The 19,891-nt window shown below is 46.5% G+C and overlaps 1 protein-coding gene across 1 annotated transcript; it reads right to left on the bottom strand.

Moving 5' to 3' along the window:
• Positions 1-464: 464 nt before the first annotated feature.
• LOC136546549 (type I inositol polyphosphate 5-phosphatase 13-like) lies at positions 465-6,527 on the bottom strand. Its single transcript, XM_066538526.1, has 11 exons — positions 5,449-6,527; positions 5,033-5,285; positions 4,059-4,875; positions 3,467-3,591; positions 3,243-3,327; positions 2,821-2,974; positions 2,666-2,703; positions 2,318-2,585; positions 2,052-2,175; positions 1,607-1,967; positions 465-1,310 (listed from the first exon to the last, which is right to left on the bottom strand). The coding sequence occupies exons 1-11, from the start codon at positions 6,362-6,364 to the stop codon at positions 891-893; spliced, it is 3,561 nt and encodes a 1,186-aa protein (XP_066394623.1). The 5' UTR covers positions 6,365-6,527; the 3' UTR covers positions 465-890.
• Positions 6,528-19,891: the final 13,364 nt, after the last annotated feature.

The raw sequence follows: 19,891 nt of genomic DNA, 5'->3' as shown, positions 1-19,891 counted from the left end.
CTCTCCCGTTCTCATCGCCTGGCCTGCCTGCCCCCTAAAAAATCTCTTCTAACCCCGTCGGAGATGGAGAAGAGAGGAAGAAGCCGTAGATGGAGAGGAAGAGGAGAATCGAGTGTTCCAACACTCGAGTGCTCTCCGTTTGGCAAGAGAACATCAATTTGTTCTTAAGAAGTGGATACTGAAGCTAGTGGCACCGGTCAAGGGACATCAATTTGTATGTCAAAAAAGGAATGATGCGGTTGCATGTTAACTGCCTCTACTTCAGTTGGTTGTGTCAATGCACCTTCCGCCCCCCCCCCCCCACCCCCCCCACCCCCCCCCCCCCCCCCCCCCCCCCACCACACACACACATCGAGACAGATGACATGTACCACTCACTAGCATTAAGCAATCGGAGCCATTCCAAAGCCAAAGAGACTGATAGACAGGTAATAACATAAGCATTATCAAATGATTCAAGGGGGTGAAGGATTGGTTTCTTATTAACAATGCCAATAGTCTGAAGTACAAGATTATTAGAACTGCTGCGTGAAGAGAGAACAAACCTAAGGTAATTCTATGGAACATATTACATCAAGCATTGTTCAAATATCCCTGGCTTCTACTATCTAGAGAAGACTCTTTAATAAGGAACAAGAATAAAACAACAAGTTATTAGCACTGTTATCTCAGGACTCTAGACTCTTTGCTTGGGCTACATGAGAGTGACAGCTGATCCAGTGAAGCCTATGTACAGAACCGGAGTAACTCCTCCCAGATTTTTCTCTCTCTTTTGCGGGGTACTCCGGGACTTCGATGTGAGAAACCTAAGACTCGTAATTCCCACCTCCTAGACAGAACTTCAGTATCCATATTCCTTTGTAGTAATGTAGGAGTAGTTTGTACAGGTCTCAAGGGCACCGCATGCGGCACAGGTCATGTACCTCCGAGCTCCCAAACTGCGGATAATCCTGCTGCTGTTGTTGCTGTTCCCGGTGCTTGGACTGGCTCTTCTTGGAGGAGCGCTTTGAGTGCCCCTCACTGGCAAGGACATTGCTCGGAGGCGCGGCGGCCACCGGTTGGTTCATCATCGGTGGCGGCGCCGATGATGGCGGGCAGCGATGTTGGACGTTGATGGTGTGCGTCTTGGTTTCCGTTGAGCTGCTGCCTGTTATATTTATTCTGATAACGGCTTCCTTGTCCCTGGTGTCTTCGCACCACCAGTTCTGCGGTATTCCGTCTACAAACTCTTCCTGTGTGTAAAAATCTTCATGATGTAGTGTAATTTCCACTGTTTCACCTGGTTTTATCAGACCGACGGCTGGTTGGACCTGTGTGAGACAGAAAAAATATAAATCAGAACACAAATTTTGAATGCAGAAATGACAGGCAGCAGATTAACTGTTTCCTGCCATCAGAAAGGTACTTCAGTAGTTCGGTGTCATATTCAGTCACTTGGGCATTGTAGTAATATTTTGACCATATCCGTACATATGGAGGGAAATTGATTTGTATCAATATCTTCACTTGGCGGCAATTGATTAATCATGAATGTATCATAGGCTGTAGGTGTTACATTGCATGATCTATACTAGAAGTTAAAACAAGAGTTTGCAATAGTTCTTACCTCGAGCCAAAGTGGGAAGCCAAAGGATGCCCTTGGAAGAAGCTCTGATTTAGTTCCGTCCTCCTTCTTGGTTGACTGGCCGTCACATAGGATTTCGAAAGCTGCTTTGCTTGTTTCACATTTATTCGTAATTTGGAATATAACATTCTCTTGATTCTCCAGTATGATTTCGTTTATGCTAACTGTAGTGTCTGGAACAAAACAAGCAACTTGGAACAAAGAGCGTACTTTTTCATTCGATTCAATTATTTCTCCATACTCTTGCCTTCTTATTAACTCATCAACTCTAGCAATATCAACGCTGAATGTACACCTCACAGGTTTATGATCACTCTCTGTGACATCCATGCATGCCACGTACCTATCAAAAGAAAATCAATCAGTATGGATAAAAGGGATTACCGATCATCTGAAAGGGGGAAAAGGAAGTGTAATAGTATCTCACGATGTGATTGAAGCAACTACAGGGCACTCTAATGAGCATTCAGCAACTGATACAGAACGGCTATCACGATATAGTACCCTATCGCACCAAGCAGGTATCCGCTTCTTCTCGCCTGAATCATAACCTACATGGCAGTTGACAAACAGTTTTCAGCACTGTGATGCAAAGCAAGAAACAAAACTTACTAGGTTAGTCAGGGAAAAACTACATAACTTGTTGAACAGAGAGAAGAGATCAAAATGTTTTAAGCAGCAACATATACATACCTCCAAGACCAGGTTGGTGCTTTTGAAATTTGTATGTTGGAGGAAATTTGATTATTCCTTCACGCATTCCTTGGAATACCTTTCCACCTTTCATTTCTGCACGAAGCTGATCCTTCTCTCTTAGCCAATCGAAGCTTCTTTGTGAAACCATGTCCCTCGCTTCATCATATGTGATACCATAAAGGCGGTAGTTGAAATCACCAAGAAATACAATCATATCAGCTTCTGCTAGGTCAGGCCTTACTTCTTCAACCTGATTTCCATTGACCTGGCATCACCACAACATTTGGACATCAGTAATAATTTGATAGTTTCTACTGATAATTTCAAGGTTAGATCCACACATACATTCACTGTTCTGTGCAATTGGACAGATGTAGCAGAAGCTGCATCACAGAAAAATAAGGGTTATGTAAACATTTTTCAGTATGAAAACAGTATTTGTAACACCTATAGTTTGCTGCCAAGAAAAACAGGCACTTCAAAAAATGTGAAACATGAACCTGTGGATCCATGAGGTTTGTTGAAAGCCATTGTCCGATAAATGTGGTCAAAGTCAGCATTGCGTCTGCTCACAGCTTCCAGATGTGCAGCAAAGTGATTACTCACAAAACACATTTTACGATCATATACCCTTATTCTCAATCCTACGCCACCCTGCAGGAGAATTAATTGTCACCGCACAAACAAAAGAACGGAGGAGCATGACTTGAACATGAAACAGAACATAAAACATAGAATTAAACAGTACATGAGAATTATCTTTCCGTAAACCTTGCTTATGTAGTCATCTTTAAAATTTCTTCCAACATAAGACATACAGATATTCCCAAAAGGAGATAAGATCATACCATTACAAAATGAAATTTCAATTGGGGGGTGGGGGTGGGGTGATGAAAGCATGCACAACTATTTTATCATGTACCTTATTGCCAATAGCACGTCCAAGACCACACGGCACTGCAGCAGCTTCAACATCTCCAACATATGGTTTAAGGCTTTTTCTTGCCCTTGAAAAGTTAATTTTTCCATGTCATGTATATCACATGAGAAAGGTAATTAAACAAACAGTTAATTGAACAACTTATCACTATGTGATAGCAGATTTGTAGTTTAATTCTAAGAAACTAATTCACAACAAGCTAATACCATGCAGCAATAAGCAATGCAGCCAACTGCCTAGAACCAACTCGGTGGAATGATGTTCCCTCGTCAAGCGCTTTGCCAATATTGTCTATCCACCATTGACCATTCGCACTGCCCTCAAGCCCTACCTGAAACCATGAAAAGAAACGTTCAGTCAAATGGTGATTCAGAGAACTTAACAGGTAGCACTGCAATGACAAGCCAATGTAACACTACTAATTGGTGAATTACAACACAAAGGTCAAAGAGGATCAAATCTGTTAATTCCTGTAAAAACAATTCTTATGCGTCTATTCAATAGCCCGGCAGCTATTTCATCAAAAACAGAAATAAATGCTAGTCACATCTACCTCAACAATTATTAAATTTGAAAACGCAACAGAAAGTATCTAAAGTGCAGTTAAATTACAGGAAACACCAAGGTGAAAAATATGTTTCAGTATTGATCTGTAACAAATTATGGTTACTAGGAAAATTAAGATGGAACAACATAGCGAATAGTTATATCTACGTTAAGTAGCAAGCTAGAAACGCACAACTAACTGAATTGAACCCAAAAAAAAAAGAACACCAGACGGTAAGGCAAGTATCATACTGTTTCTTTTGCAGCAGAAATGGCGAGAAACCCTGCGCCCATCTCAACCTCTTGTAATCCAACAACAACCAACCCAACATCAGATGCTACACTACCCAACCATGATCTTAGTGACTCAGCAGATGCTTTCCCTTGTGCTACATTCCAACTCCCTACCATTATGTTTATCTTCTCCATTCTAGTGTATGACAACTCTTTGTTAGACAATTCAGTTCGGATAATATCGTCAAGGGGTCCAGGAGAAGTTAGTGGCCATCCCCGAATACCACCATGATGTGCCAGTGTGTAAATGTAAGAACAACCAATTGCCATCCTTATAACTGGACAGCTATGCCCAGTCCATCCTGCAATAATGTTACCTTCAGCATCCATGACTTGAATCAGGCCACTGGCATATCCCACCCACACCCTTTCTCCAAGTGCCTTTATGCACTGCACAGAAGAAGTATGATGCTGGAATTCTTGCACTCTGTTCCCATTTCCATCCCACTGAATAATGGCGCCATTCGTGCATCCTGACCAGATTGATCCATCCATTACTTGAGCCACCGCTCCTGTTCTGCGGTTATCTTCGACAAATGTCCCCTTTGTTGCAACCCTGCGCACCGCATCGGCTGCTCCTATTAAAGCATTCCTAGATTTTTGGAAGAAGTTCAAAGAACCTTGTGACTTGTCCTTCTTCGAAGGTTTTGCTTTAGGATTAGGATTGATCTCTTCCTCCATAGGTTGCTCTGGCATGACAGGTGTCTCTAGCTTTGCTGACTCAACTTGGCCATCCATCCCAAATACTTTCAGCAACTCCCTTGTACGAGCATCCCTGTAGCAAGTAGTTCAGAAGAATTGGCATGTTAAAGTACGTACTATGTTGGGGAGAACAGTAATCTAACTAACACATTTCATCTGTTCCGGATCTTTCAAAAAAGAAGAAGAAGAAGAAGAAAGAAGAAATTTCATCTGTGTATGTGAAGGCATACCAGAGAGCAAATGTCATGCTAGTCACGGTCCAAACTTTCGCCCGTGAATGATCCGCAAGCATGTACTTAACATCAGAAGCGGGCAACGAGCAAACGTTACCAACTGTGCAATGGTTCCTCAGGTCGATGTAGGCTCTCTCAACCAACAAAGCAGCCATATGTCTCTCTTCTGGTGACAATGACAGGGACTTGGCAATGGCATCGTAAGGCCATGCCTTAATGATTCCACCCTCGGAACCCGACCATATCTCACCTGTTATTAGATTCAACGACCCATAGTATGTATGGTCAGAAATTTTAAATTTGTAGTAGTTCACATGCAGTGATGTCAATGTGCAGATATATAACGCAATTGTGAGTTTGTGGCAACACAAATGCATTGGCATTGCAATGACGGTCGTAAATGGCATGCCCACCATACGAAGTGACGACCATGGAGAGCACGGGCGTCCGGCCATAGGCCTGCCATGTGAGGGCTTCCCTGAACACTGGCGCATTATTGCTTCCCCCGCCGTGACTACTTCCCCCAACGCTCCCGCCGTCGCCGCCTGCACCAGCGGCCGGGGGCGCAGGCGCCGTAGCGGCCGCGTCGAGGTCCATGCGCCACGATCGGATCCTCCCGTCCTTATGCCCCGTCCACAGCAGGCGGTTGGCCCTGTCTACGACGACGCAGAGCGCGGGCGGCGCGGGCATGCCCTCGCGGAAGGGCGCGCTCTCCTCGTCGCCGCGGCGCGCGCCCGCGCCCCACTCGGCGAACACCTCGTCGAGCGACCACACCCTGATCCCGGACTCGGCCCCGGCCCAGAGCTGGCGGCGCTGTGGGTCGGCGGCGAGCGATCGGAGGAAGGAGCCCGCCTGCGTCTCGCGGAGCGGGTGGGGCCGCACCTCGAGCGGGGGCGGACGGCCCGGGTGCATGGCGGCGCGGAGCGGCACACGGAAGATGCCCTTGCCGCCCCCCGCGCCGACAAACTCCGGGAGGGTGCCTTGGCCGCCGCCGTACTCTGACATGGCGCGCTCGAGCGTCATGGAGCCCTCGCTGACGCCGCCGGCGGAGCGTCGGGTGTTGGAGGAGTAGGACGCGCTGGGGTGGTGCTGGTGGGGCGGGAGCGGGGGGTGGTAGCCCATGGGCGCTATACCCGAGGGATCGTGGTGGAGCGGGTAGTTGAGGGAGTGGGAGGCCGGCAGAATGTGCTCGTCGTCGAGGCTGTGGTTGCGCAGCGCGGCGCGGCGCGCGGACGCGGCGTCCCGCGACAGCGGCTGGCTGTAGGAGATCCCGCGGCGCTGCTGCGGCGGGGCGCGCGCCGCCTTCAGCACCTCGTCGTCCGGCTCCATGGCGATCGGTCGCGCCCCGCCGATCGGCAAGCCGGTGCGCACGGGTGCGTTCTGCGTTGCGTGCGAGTGCTTCCTCGCGCGGCTCGCGTCGCGTCGCGCGCGCTGCAGGTTGTTTTGGCGTTGGCCTGGGCGTGGAAACGGAAGAGCGGGATAAGACGGCCAGAACCGGTCAAGATGGGGAGGGAGAAGAGCGCGGCGAGTTCGTCGCGGGAGTGAGAGGTCGGGGTCGGAGGGAGGGAGGAGGAGCCGAGGTCCGAGGAGGGCGGGGCACGGGGAGAGAAACGCGAGCCGAGGTTTCTGTGTGTGTGTCGCGTGTCAGAGAGAGCGGATGCCGTCAATGCCGATGAGGATGGTCGCGCGTCGGCAATGTCGCTCCGTATGTTAGTAGCATAATACTATCATCAAGGGTAGAAAGTGTGTCGCCAATCTCCAAAATTCATTTTTTTATGCTAAAACATCATCTCTTTTTATAACTTTCGGAACTTCTATTACTCGACCCAGCCAAATCGCTAGTCACCTCGAGGAACCCCTCCCGAGTGTTATAGCAGCCACTTAGGAGATTACAACCAAAAGCAGCAAGAGCATGCACAACTCTATTGCTATCACGTTTACAAACGGAAACAGTACAAGACCTGAACTCGGCACGGATGAGTTGCTTGATCTCCGTGATCACTCCACCAGTAGGAGCCAATCTGTAGTCATCCGTCATCCGTCTGAATTGCGTCCATCAGCAGAGCAGCATCTACTTCAAGAGTAATACGTGTTCGGTTGGTATTAAAGCCGGCTGAAGCTGTTTTATTGTGAGAGAAAAATACTATAGATTAACTGATAAACCGGCTGATAAGTTCAAGCGAATAGGCCTTAGCAAGGCAGCCCAGCAGTTCGGCTTGAAAAGCGTCAAGTAGGTACTCTTCTCGCCCAGTCCCTGAGCTCACTGCGTGCCCCTAATCATCGCGGAGTATGAAACCCCACCCCCCCATCTTTCATCGCGCTGTTGAAGGACCATCAGTGTCCAGCGTGAGCTCCCCTGTCCTCGATTTCTTCCAACGCTCCTTCTGATGGACATCCGACAATAGCGGCCTTTCAGATTTCAGCGCTAAGTCAGCCTGGAGCGCAACGATATATGCCAGCTCGGCTGCAGTTCTTCTCCTTCCTTCTTCTCTTCACTTGTTCCGCTCTCCCCACCATAGCCATAACAACCGTGAGTTGTTCTTTCCCCTTCATCTTCAGCACTATCTCCATCATTTCTCTAGCCGTCTGAGCTTCAGCTAGCCTGCTTTCTCGCCTGTTCTAATATTAGCTCCCGCCAAACTTTATTGACTCCTTACAGTTGAGAAGTACACGGCCAGCATACTCATTTAGTCTACCGCACATATAACACCTTGTTTCAAGCTTCATGCCCCTCCTCTGTAAGACTTTCCTCACAGCTAAAGTATTGTGACTTAGCCACCAAAGAAAGTGCTTCACCTTCGGCAGGCAATCAAGATTCCACAGACCCTTCCACAAATTTGTTTCACCATCACCATCTCCAGACCCCGAGCCATGGTTTCTAATCGCTGCTGCTAAAACATCCTTTACTTCGTTATAAATATTTTTTCCTATTAGAACAAATAGTTATTCCCGGTGGATAAAATTGTTCCACCCTGCGTGGAAAAAATGCTATACCTATAATAGAAAAATTGTTCCACAACTAAAAAATTGTTTACTTAAAAGATAAAAATATTGTGACATGATAAAATTGTTCTATCACAATAAAAATATACCATTTGAACAAAAAAAGATTTATGAGAAAAGAGAGAGATTATTTATGTTATAATTTTTTTTAACATGTAGATGCCACATTAGCCAAGTGCAGCAGTGGAAGAGCGCTGGAGCGGATAACAGGTGAGGGGTGATTTCCATTAGGCGTCAGGCGTGAGACATAATGGATCAGTTCGCCTTGTGATTGTTCTAGCAGCGGCATTCACTCACAACAACGACAATGGGGGTGTTCGGCTGGTACGGTTGTGGAGGAATTTGGATGGTTTGGAGGAATTCTGCAGGAATTTATGAGAGGAAAATACTGTTCCGAATGAAAAAAACGGATCAAGCCGGATTTAAGGGCACGCGAACGGGGCCAATGCCTCCTATATTAACCTCTACAAGGGAGTTTTGTTTCGCGTGCAGACAAGTCATCCACGTTAAAAAAAAAGCTTTTTACCTGTATGGCCCTAAAAAATGGCTCTTCCTTGTATGGCTCTTTTTTTTAACTTACCTTTATGGCTCTGAAACAAACTTTCATTTCTTCTATGGCCTTCTGTCAAGTCTGTTAGTGAACTTTGTTAGTTTGTCCACTGGTGGATACGTGAAAAGACGAAATTGCCCTTCTATGCTTCTGAAGGGGCCGCACCGAGTCGAGCGACTTAGACCGACGCCGCGTATCGGAAAAAAAAAGAAGATCGAGCGTCCGCCCAGTCATGCGACTCGAGACGGATGGGGGAGTGCGCCGCAGCGGCCAGGGCTCCGCCGCCGCCGGTCAGGTGCCTCGGTCGGGATCTCTGGCCCCGGATCCGCCGGATCCGGCTCCGCTCGTCCCCACTCCTGTCGTTCCTCGTCGTCGGGGAGGCGCCGCCGCCCGCCTCGTCCAGCGCGCGCGGCCAGACCAGCGGCCAACCCGGCGGCTCCTCGTCTAGAGAGCAGCCCGGCAGCCCCTCCTCCAGCGGGCATCCCGGCGGCCTGTCGTCCAGCGAGCAGCCCGGCGTGGTCCCTCCAGCGAACAGCCCGGCGCGGCCCCTCCAGCGAGCCGCGTCTCCTCCAGCGAGCAGCAGCCCCGCGCGGCCGACCCCTCCCACAAGCAGCATGTCGTGGCCGGCCCATCCTGCAGCAAGCGGGCGGAAACGGAGGATGGCGTCGACTCCGACCAAGAATACTGGCTACAAGGGTGAGTCCCCAATTTTTCTGCTCCTAGAAGTAGCTACAGATGTACCAAAACCCTAAACCCTATTTTGATTTTGAATAACAGCATGGATCCAAACTCCAGCTTCAAGCTGAAAGTTAAATTGTTGGGCAACCGTAAAAAGTGTAGACAAGATATGAAATGTCTTTGCTTTGACATGGTTGTTGATTCAGACAAAATAAATTATGAGGACCTTGGTGCATCAGTGGTAGCTCATATTCAGTATTATGATGAAGGTCTAAAATATTTCCTAGAAGTAAAAACCGACTAAGAGTTGATGTCTATGTTTGATAAACATTTGAAGAGAAAGGTTGTAATCATGTTTGTTGTATATCGAGGTCATTCTGATCCATATGATCCTGTCACAGAGTGGGATTTTGGTGTGGATACCCAACCTAAGGACTTGTTCTTGCAATGGGAGGAAGTGGATTTAGGTTTATTGTTAACCTACAAGAGAGGACTTGTTCTTGCAGACAATGGTAGGTTTCTGGGATTCCTTGCAAGCATGCACTAGCATTCATCACATCCCTTAGCGATGCACCAATAGAGAATTATGTTGACTTCTACTACTCGTTGAGAAATTTAGAGTTGCATATAGTCAGCTGATTCCTGCTATGCCAGATAAGTCTCAATGGCCTAAATCTAACCATGATTTTTTTCATGCACCCACCTTTATTGACACCGGTTGCTAGTAGGCCTAAAACTGAAAGGCATAAAGGTACCGGTGATAAGAAAAAGAGAAAAGGACAGCACCAATGCCCTATTTGTATGGACTATGGACATCATTGACATAATTGCAAGAGAGGGAGACCGGCAGACATTGAAGCTATGAAAGCAATCAGATAATAACTTGTTTAGTCTTCTCTACCATTTATGTTTTTCCTTTGTAAAGTACGTGCTATTGATTCTATTCTTATTTCAGACGAGAACCAAAGAAGAGGGCAAGAAACACCAAATCAGCCCAAAGTTCCATTGTGCCTTTAGAGGAAGATGCACCGGTGGCATCCATGTCTTTTCCCCCAAGGTTTGGTATTTTTTCCTTTGTCACATCGTTATTTCACACTTCATATGGATTCTAAGTACCTCTAATTTGTCACCGTAGTCAAAACTTGAAAACAACATCTTCTAAAAAGAGGAAAAGTGATGATTGCACACATGAAACCTGTAAAAGGGAATTTATATATTGCTGAAATCTCTCTATCATCACATCTTGCTTTGAAAACTTCAATATTTGACTACCATGACAGCCACAGCATGGAGGTTTCAAGTAAGAAAAAAGGAAACCGCACTAACTCCAACTCTGGACGTTCAAAATTATACGTTTTCTAATTCTGAATTTCAGTTGCATGAATCCAATTTTCCCCTCTTATCTAAACCATTGTCAATGTATAACATTTGTAGGTCAAGAACCGGGTCAAATCAGCCCGAAGCACTTTCTATTGCTTCACATGAAGATCGACCTGCTCAAGTTAAAAGGAAGCGGACACCCATCAAGAAGAAGCTAGGCCTTCCAAAGAAAAAAGCCATAGACATTCCAAAGGTGCTACTTGATAGCCCATCGATGGGTACAAGAAGCAATTCAGTAATTCCTAGCAACCCTGCCATGAGCACGCGATACAAAAGAAGGCTCAGTCTTTGATTTGTGATATGCCTATTGAATTTGCTAGTTGAAAGCTCTAGTTTGGTTTTGGTGAATTGATGAAACCCTAAGTGCTAACCTAGTTTATCAAAGTGATTATAAGATAGGTAGCACTACTCTAAGTAATGAAGCAAATAAAGATCATGATATGATGATGGTGATGGCATGGTGATGATAAATTGCTTGGACTTGGAAAAGGATAAAGAAAAACAAAAGGCTCAAGGCAAAGATATAAGTGGTAGGAGCCATTTTGTTTTGATGATCAAGACACTTAGCGAGTGTGATCACATTTAGGTTCGATAGTCGTACTATTAAGAGGGGTGAAACTCATATCGAAATGCACTTATCAAAGTGCCACTAGATGCTCTAACTCATTGCATATGCATTTAGGATCTAGTGGAGTGCTAACACCCTTGAAATTGTTTGTGAAAATATGCTAACACATGAGCATAAGGTGATACACTTGGTGGTTCGCACATTTGAGCAAGGGTGAAGAAGATAGAGTTGAAAAAGAGTTAGTCGCGCTGGTCACAAAGCGACCGGACATGTCCGGTATTAATGACCGGACTCTGGCTCAGTGCAGCGACCGGACGCTGAGGAGTTACTGTTCAGCGTTCGATCAAAGTGTTGTGGCTCGGTACTAAATTGCAGAGAGCGACCGAACACGTCCGGTCGCCACACCGGACGCGTCCGATGTGAATCAGCGAGTCTCGGGTTTCAGCGCTATATTTGATCGGACTCTGGGAGCATCCAGTCTTGTGTGACTGGACATCTCAGAACGGCTCTAGGAGCTCTCTGGACTCGACCAAACGCTGAGTCTCCTACGTCTGGTCTGGAGTGATCGAACGCATTTGGTCGGCCTAGAGCGGTTCTAGGAGCTCTCTGGACTCGACCGGACACTACCCGTCCTACGTCCGGTCATCCACACCAGACGCGTCCAGTCATGTGGTACTCATGCCAGCAATGGCTACTTCATTTTGAATCATTCATGAGGCGGTCAGGTAGCGACCGGTGCGTCCAGTGCACACGACCTGAGCGTCCGGTCGACGTGCAATCAGCCCAATAAATGAGCCAACGGCTCTATTGTTTGGGGATGTCTATAAATACTGTTTGGCCAGCTCAAGCTCACTCTCTTGGCCATTTGCATTGACATAGCAACCTTGTGAGCTTAGCCAAAGCGCTCCCACTCATCTCCATCATTGATTCATCATCTTTGTGAGATTTGGAGAGAATCCAAGTGCATTGCTTGAGTGTTTGCATCTAGAGGCACTTGGTGTTCATGTTTCACTATGGGATTCGCTTGTTACTCTTGGTGGTTGTCGCCACCTAGACAGCTTGGAGTAGCGAGGATCATCGAGCGAAGGTTGGTGATTGTCTCTGGCTCCGATCATGGTGGTTGTGAGGGGTTCTTGACCTTTCCCCGATGGAGAGCCAAAAGGTACTCTAGTAAAGTGCTTGTGGCTTGTGTGATCCTCATCTTGTGTTGGTTGTGCGGCACCCTATTGAGGGTTTGACGTGTGATGCCAATTAGCGCGTGAACCTCCAAGTGAGTGAATCGCCACAACAAGAAGTAGCTTGCCGGCAAGCAAGTGAACCTCGGTAAAAAATCATTGTGTTCATCATTTGATTCCGAGGTGATTGGTATTTATTCTTGTGATTGATTGGTTCATTCCTTGACTCAACAGTATGACCATCTTGCTCTCTCTCTTTACATTACCGCAAACTAGTTGTCAAGCTCTTTAGTGTAGCTAGTCGTGAGAACTTGTTAGTTTGGTTAGTGTGGCTCTTTAGTTAGCTTTTAAGAGCACACTAACTTAGTGCAGTGACATAGCCATTGTGTGGATAGAGACTATAGAAACTAGAATTGTGGTAGGTGGCTTGCATTTTTAGTAGGCTAGCGCAACACTTGTTTTGCCTCATATTTGTCTAACCGGTTTGTTAAGTGTTGTTGTAGAAATTTTTAATAGGCTATTCACACCCCCTCTAGCCATTAGGACCTTTTAGGTGGTATTAGAGCTGAGGTCACCGTGATTTGAGGCTGAATAACCTTCGGTGTAAAAATGGCTCAAATCAACAACACCAAGAAGCCACCCCAATTTGATGGCTCAAACTATCCCTACTGGAAGACTAAGATAACAACTTATATCAAGTTAATCAATAGGAAGGTTTGGAAGGTGATAGAGACCAAGATTGAGATTGATCATGAAGAGGCTCCCACCACCGCTGAAGAAATGCTTCTCTAAAATAATGATATTGCTCTTAGTGCCATCCATGATACTTTGGATGAGAGAACATTTGAGCAAATTAAGAACATTGAGAGAGCTCATGAGGCATGGAAGAAGTTGGAGGAATCATTTGATGGTACTCAAGCCATGAAGGGTGCAAAGGCATACATTCTCAAAGAGAAGTTTGCAAACTTTAAGATAAAGGAGGATGAGAGTGTGCCAGAGATGTTTCATAGGCTTCAAGTGTTTGTCAATTATCTCAAAACACTTGGAGAAGAAGTGAAGGACAAGGACTTCTCCCACAAGTTCTTGACATGCTTGCCTTCAAGATTTGGCACATTGGTCACTATTCTAGTGAGGAGTGGTTTGGACACCATGACACCAAACCAAGTGTTAGGAGATATAATGACCGATGACACATATAGAGATGATGCTGAGAAGGAAGAAAAGAAAGAGAAAAAAGATAAGAAGAAGGATGACAAGAAGAAGAGTATGGCATTCAAGGCCACATCATCCAAGGGCAAGGCAAAGCAAGACACATCAAGTGAAGATGATAGTTCATGGGATGATTATGATGATGAGAAGATGGCTCTCTTTGTCAAGAGATTTAGCAAGTTCATGGTGAAGAAAGGCTATTGTATTAGAAAAAAGAAATCTTCATCCAAGAACAAGGAAGAGTCAAGGAGGTGCTTCAATTGTGAAAGTAAGGATCATCTTATTGCTCAATGTCCATATAATAGTGACAAAGATGATGACAAGAAGAACAAGAAGAAGGACAAGAAGGAAAAGAAAGAGAAGAAGGACAAGATGACCTTCAAGAAGAAGAAGGGTGGTTCATATGTAGTCACTTGGGATAGTGATGCTTCCTCAAGTGATGATGATGATAGTGATGATGACAAGACCACCAAGAAGAAGGCACTTGCAAACATTGCTATCAATGAGAAGCCTTCTCTCTTCGACACTCCATCATGCTTCATGGCTAAGGCCACTAAGGTACAAACTTATGACGATGGGAGTGATGAGGAACATGATAATGAAAATGATAGTGATAGTGATGACGATGAACCCACCAAAGATGAATTATTTGACATGCTAGAAGATGCTAAAGAACACTTTGATATTAAGAGAAGAGAATGCAAGAGCTTGAATAAGGAGGTAAAAGCCCTTAAGCAAACCCTTGATGAGCTCAAAGCAACTCATGAGAGGCTAGAGGAAGCCCATAAGAAGCTTGGCAAGGCTCATAAGAAGCTTGAAAAAGCTTATTCTTCTTTGCTAAATGAACAAAATAAGAAGAAGCATGTTGAGACTTGTGATGTAGGCTTGACTTGTGATATAATTGATGAATCATTATCTATGCCTATTATTGTTGCTCCCGCTAACCCTTCTATAGCATTTCTACTTCCACCTCATCTAGTAGTGATGGTTTCACTTGTGATGCCTCACTAATGGTTGAAAACGAGAACCTCAAGAAGGAGGTCAATAAGCTCACTCACACCTTGGCTAAGGCCTATAGTGGTGAGGACCGCTTGCTTATGTGCTTGGATAGCCAAAGAGCTTCTCTCTATAAAGAGGGATTGGGCTATACTCCTAAGAAAGGTAAGGTGGCCTTTGCTCCTCACAAGACTAGTTTGTGAAGAACAATAGTCGGTTTTGCACTAGTTGCAAGAAAGTGGTCATAAAGAGCATGAATGCGAGAACAAGAACAAAAATGCTAATGTATCCTCAATTAAGCTTGATTCTTTCTATATGTTTACCAAGGGTGCAAATAGTGTAAAGACTAAGTTCATTGGTAAACCATGGATGGGCTCAAAGAAGAAAGTCATTTGGGTACCAAAGAGCTTAGTGACTAACTTTCAAGGACCCAAGCAAGTTTGGGTACCTAAAAAGAATCGATCCACTTTTATAGGTCAATTATAAAGCCAGAGGAAGGCATTGAGTTCTTGATAGTGGGTGCACTCAACATATGATCGATGATGCAAGAATGTTTAACTCAATCAACATTAATGGCAATGATGGTTATGATAGTATCACATTTGGTGACAATGGCAAAGGCAAGGTCAAAGGGCTTGGTAAGATTGTAACATCCAATGATATGAGCATTTCCAATATGTTGCTAGTAGAGAGCTTGAACTTCAATTTGCTATCCGTGGCTCAATTATGTGATCTTAGATTCAAATGCATATTTGGGGTAGATGATGTAGAGATCATAAGTGTGGATGACTCTAACTTGATCTTCAAAGGCTTTAGATATGAGAATCTATACTTGGTTGATTTTAATGCTAGTGAAGCTCAACTATCTACATGTTTGTTCACAAAGTTTAGCATGGGTTGGTTATGGCATAGAAGGCTTAGTCATGTTGAAATAAAATAATTGAATAGATTGGTTAAGCATGACTTGGTTAGAGGCTTAAAAGATGTTGTGTTTGAGAAGGATAAACTTTATAGCTCTTGTCAAGCCAGCAAACAAGTTGGAAACACCCATCCTAAGAAAAGCATGATGAGCACTAGTAAAGCATTTGAGTTATTGCATATGGATTTGTTTGGGCCAACTCAATACACTAGCATTGGTGGTAACAAATATGGCTTTGTGATAGTGGATGATTATACTAGATACACTTAGGTATTCTTTATAGTGGACAAAAGTGATGTGTTTACAATATTCAAATCATCTGTCAAGGGCATTCACAATGAGTTTGAAACAACCATCAAGAGAGTTAGAAGTGACAATGGTAGTGAGTTCAAGAACACTAGAATTGATGAGTTGTGTGATGACTTTAGAATTATACATCAATTCTTGGTCAAGTATACTCCACAATCAAATGCCCTTGTTGAGAGTAAGAATAGAACACTCATTGATATGGCAAGGTCTATGCTTAGTGAGTATAATGTGAGTCAATCTTTTTGGGCCGAAGCTATCAACATGACTTGCTATTGTAGCAACCGCCTCTATTGTCACCTATTGAAAGAGAAGACACCATATGAGCTCTTGAATGGTAGAAAGCCTAACATTGCATATTTTCAGGTCTTTGGTTGCAAATGTTATATCTTGAAGAAAGGCACTAGATTGGGCAAGTTTGACAAGAAATATGATCAAGGATTCCTACTTGGATACTCAACCACTAGCAAAGCATATAGAGTTTGGAATTTGGATAGTGGTACTCTTGAGGAAGTTCATGATGTTGAATTTGATGAAACCAAGGGTTCACAAGAAGAGAATGAGAACTTGAAAGATGTTAGAGGCATTTAACTTTCAAATGCTATGAAGAACATGGATGTTGGTAAATTGAGGCCTAAGCAAATGAATGATGATGAAGATGATCAAGTGCAAGTGCTCTCAAACTCATATGTGCAAGATGATACAAATCAAGCTAGTACAAATGGCTCTCATGATAATGAACAGAATCAAGTGGCTAGTACATCATCTCAACCCAATGATCAAGCAAGTGCAAGCAATCAAGTTCCAATCCTCCAACCAACCAATATTGTAAGGGGTCATCCTTTGAACACTATCATTGGTGATATTTCAAGAGGTGTGCAAACTAGATCAAGATTGGCTTTATTTTGTGAGTAGTTTTCATTTGTGTCATCCATTGAACCAAAGAAGATAGATGAAGCATTGAAAGATGTTAATTGGGTGAATGCTATGCATGAAGAATTGAATAACTTCACAAGAAATCAAGTATGAGAATAATAGAGAGACCAAAGGGACATAATGTGATTGGAACCAAATGGGTCTTTAGAAACAAGCAAGATCAAGATGGGATAGTAGTAAGAAACAAAGCAAGATTGGTAGTACAAGGATATACACAAGTTGAAGGTCTTGACTTTGGAGAAACATATGCCCCATGTCGGTGTTTCGGACCGAGAGGTCCTCAACCAACTAGTGAATTTATCCTGCGTGTTCCCAATTCTAGATGGTGATGCAAAGAGACACAAGGATTATACTGGTTTGGGCAATTCGAACCCTACGTCTAGTCTGGGGGATCGATCTTGTATTCCTTACACCGAAATGCTTGTAGTAGGGGGATACAAGCTAGGTGAGAGAGGGAGCTAGTCCCAGGTCTCAGCGTGGTGTGATGTGGGCTGCCTGAGTCATTGCTCTCAGGTGGCAGAGAAATGTGTGTGTTACAGAGTGTTCTTCTTCGTCCGTCCCCCCTAAATGGCCCAAGTCCTCTCCTTTTATAGTTAAAGGGAGGACAAGGACATTACATGTGCTAACTATATGGCGTTGTGCAAACAGAGGTGGCGCGTCCGAGCCCTGTGGCGGCGTAGTCGTCGGAGTGGTCCGTCCTTGGAGCACTGGGGCGGCGTGCTAGTCACATCCGATCCTGTGTGTCATGGGAGCTCCAGGGCTGCCTCGAAGTGGGTGCAGCGGTCAGCGTATGAGTCGCTGTGGATTGACTATGCGTGAGGTCGAGGCTGGGTCAGTGCCGAGGCTACACCGTAGGGGGGGTCTCGGCAGACACAAATCTCGAGATAGCCAAGACCTTGGTGCATAGTGCTGAGGCCCTGAGAGAGCGGTTGATCTAGTGCTCTGGCTTGGAGGTGGTGATGACCCGGGCTAGGCCGTCCATGTCATGTTGTTTTCGAGGCAGAGATCGTGGGGCATAGTGTAGTGCGGGCACTGATCGTGGGCACAGTGTCAGAATACAGTGACCGGTAATCCCCGCCATGCCCTGTCTCAGCCGGTATGGCACCGATGCGACCTCATGTCCCGTCGGCCATTCCGCGGTGTCAAGCCGTCGTCCGGCTGAGATTGTGGGAGTGGTTGACATATTAATGGGACATGACATGCTGTCGGGAAGACCGGCCGAGGCGGGGGCGACGGGCTATGGATAAGCCGGCCTCGCGTGAGATGGAGAATAAGGCCTCGCGCGAGATGGAGAATAAGGCCTCGCATGAGACAGAGATTGGTCTCCTTGCCGAGGCCTTCCACAAGAGGTCTCGCACGAGGTGGAGATTGTGTCTCCTTGCCGAGGCCTTCCGCAAGAGGTCTCGCGTGAGGCGGAGATTGCGTCTCCTTGCCGAGGCCTTCCGCAAGAGGTCTCGCATGAGGCGGAGATTGCGTCTCCTTGCCGAGACCTCCCGTGAGAGGCCTAAGGCGATGCAAAGAGCCGGGTGGGCTCGGACGGGGCCGGTTATGAGCCCATGGCTTTCCCTCTAACTTTGCCGTTGACGGGATTTTAATGCCTCTTTTGGTGTACGCTCGGGGTACCCCATTTTATGGTACCCGACAGTAGCCCCTGAGCCTCAGGGAGGGTGAGTGCATTCTCCCTAAGTGTTTATCGAGACTTGATTTGTAGTCGCTCCCGTAGGGATTGTGTTTTGTTTCTTGAGGTCTCGATGGGTGAGCGCGAGGCCCTGGAGGAGTGGAGTTATTCCTCCAGGGGCTTTTTTCGTTTTTGTGTTTGAGTGAGGAGTTTTTATCATATTTGCTGAGCCCATAAGTGTGAGTTCGGGTCATAGGGGTCTCGGCGAGGTTGCAGGAAGAGCCCTCTAGCCTCTGCACGGAGCGAGAGGTCCATTAGGGGTTCCCCTGGCTTTTGGTGTGACCCTCACGCTTCCTTTTCGCTCGGAAGGAGGGGTGGAATGTGCCAGGCTACCCTTGATGGGCACGAGCGTTGGCACTTCTGGTGAGCTTTTATCGAGTGAGTCTGAGTGGAGGCCCGTGCCCCGTTCGCTAGGGGATGGCTAGCGGTCTAGAGACACTCTAAGAGTACCAGAGGGTTTCTCTAGTGGGTGCCGAGGCTATTCGCTGGGCCTCGGTGGCTCGGTGCCTCCCTACGGTGGGATCCCATTCGGAGACTTCCCTACCGGTCTTAGACATGACTTAGGACACCCCGAGTGATTGTTCGCTCAGGCCTTGGCCATTCGTAGGCTCACCTAAAGTCGTCCCTGACTCTGTTGCCCTAGGGCGACTGTCAAAACCTCTAGGGGGCCAGCCTTCGAACCCTTGGACCATAACGGACTCGGTGCCCTTTATCGTATTTGTAATGAAACTTCTAGCGCGGACTTAGACCGTTTGTCTTTGTCTAAGGTGCAGGAGGAGCCCCTAAGCCTCCGCTTGGAGCAAGAGGGCGGTCGGGGGACCCCTGGCTTTTTTATTCGACCCTCACATGTCCTTTTTGTTCGGACAGAGGGTTTGTCTACCGAGCCCATTTAGGTGCGAGCCAGAGCTGCTGGGTCTCGATAGGGTTGCAGGAAAAGCCTCCGCATGGGGCGAGAGGGTTGTCGGGAGCTCCCCTGGCTTTTTATATGCCCCTTGCGCTTGAGGGTTTGTTTGCCAAGGCCCCTTTGGGCATGAGCCTTGGTCGCGGGGTCTCGGCGAGGTTGCAGGAAGGGCTCCCTAGCCTCCGCACGGAGCAGAGGGCCGTCAGGAGCTCCCCTGGCTTTTTGTACGACCCTCACACTTCCTTTTCGCTCAGAAGGAGGGGTGGAATGTGCTAGGCTACCCTCGGTGGGCACGAGCATTGGCACCTCCGGTGAGCTGTTATCGGGTAAGTCCGAGTGGAGGCCTGTGCCCCGTTCGCTAGGGGACGGCTAGCGGCCTAGAGACACACTCCAAGAGTACCAGAGGGTTTCTCTAGTGGGTGCCGAGGCCATTCGCTAGGCCTCGGTGGCTCAGTGCCTCCCTTCGGTGGGATCCCATTCGAAGACTTCCCTGCCGGTCTCGGACACGACTTAGGGCGTCCCAAGCGTTTCGCTTGTTTGGGCCTCGGCCCTATATA

This window comes from Miscanthus floridulus, chromosome 3, assembly GCF_019320115.1.
Source record: "Miscanthus floridulus cultivar M001 chromosome 3, ASM1932011v1, whole genome shotgun sequence".
In the NCBI taxonomy this organism is placed as follows: Eukaryota; Viridiplantae; Streptophyta; class Magnoliopsida; order Poales; family Poaceae; genus Miscanthus; species Miscanthus floridulus.
The sequence above is the reverse complement of the archived record's forward strand: the minus strand, read 5'-3'. Positions and strand labels throughout refer to the sequence as shown.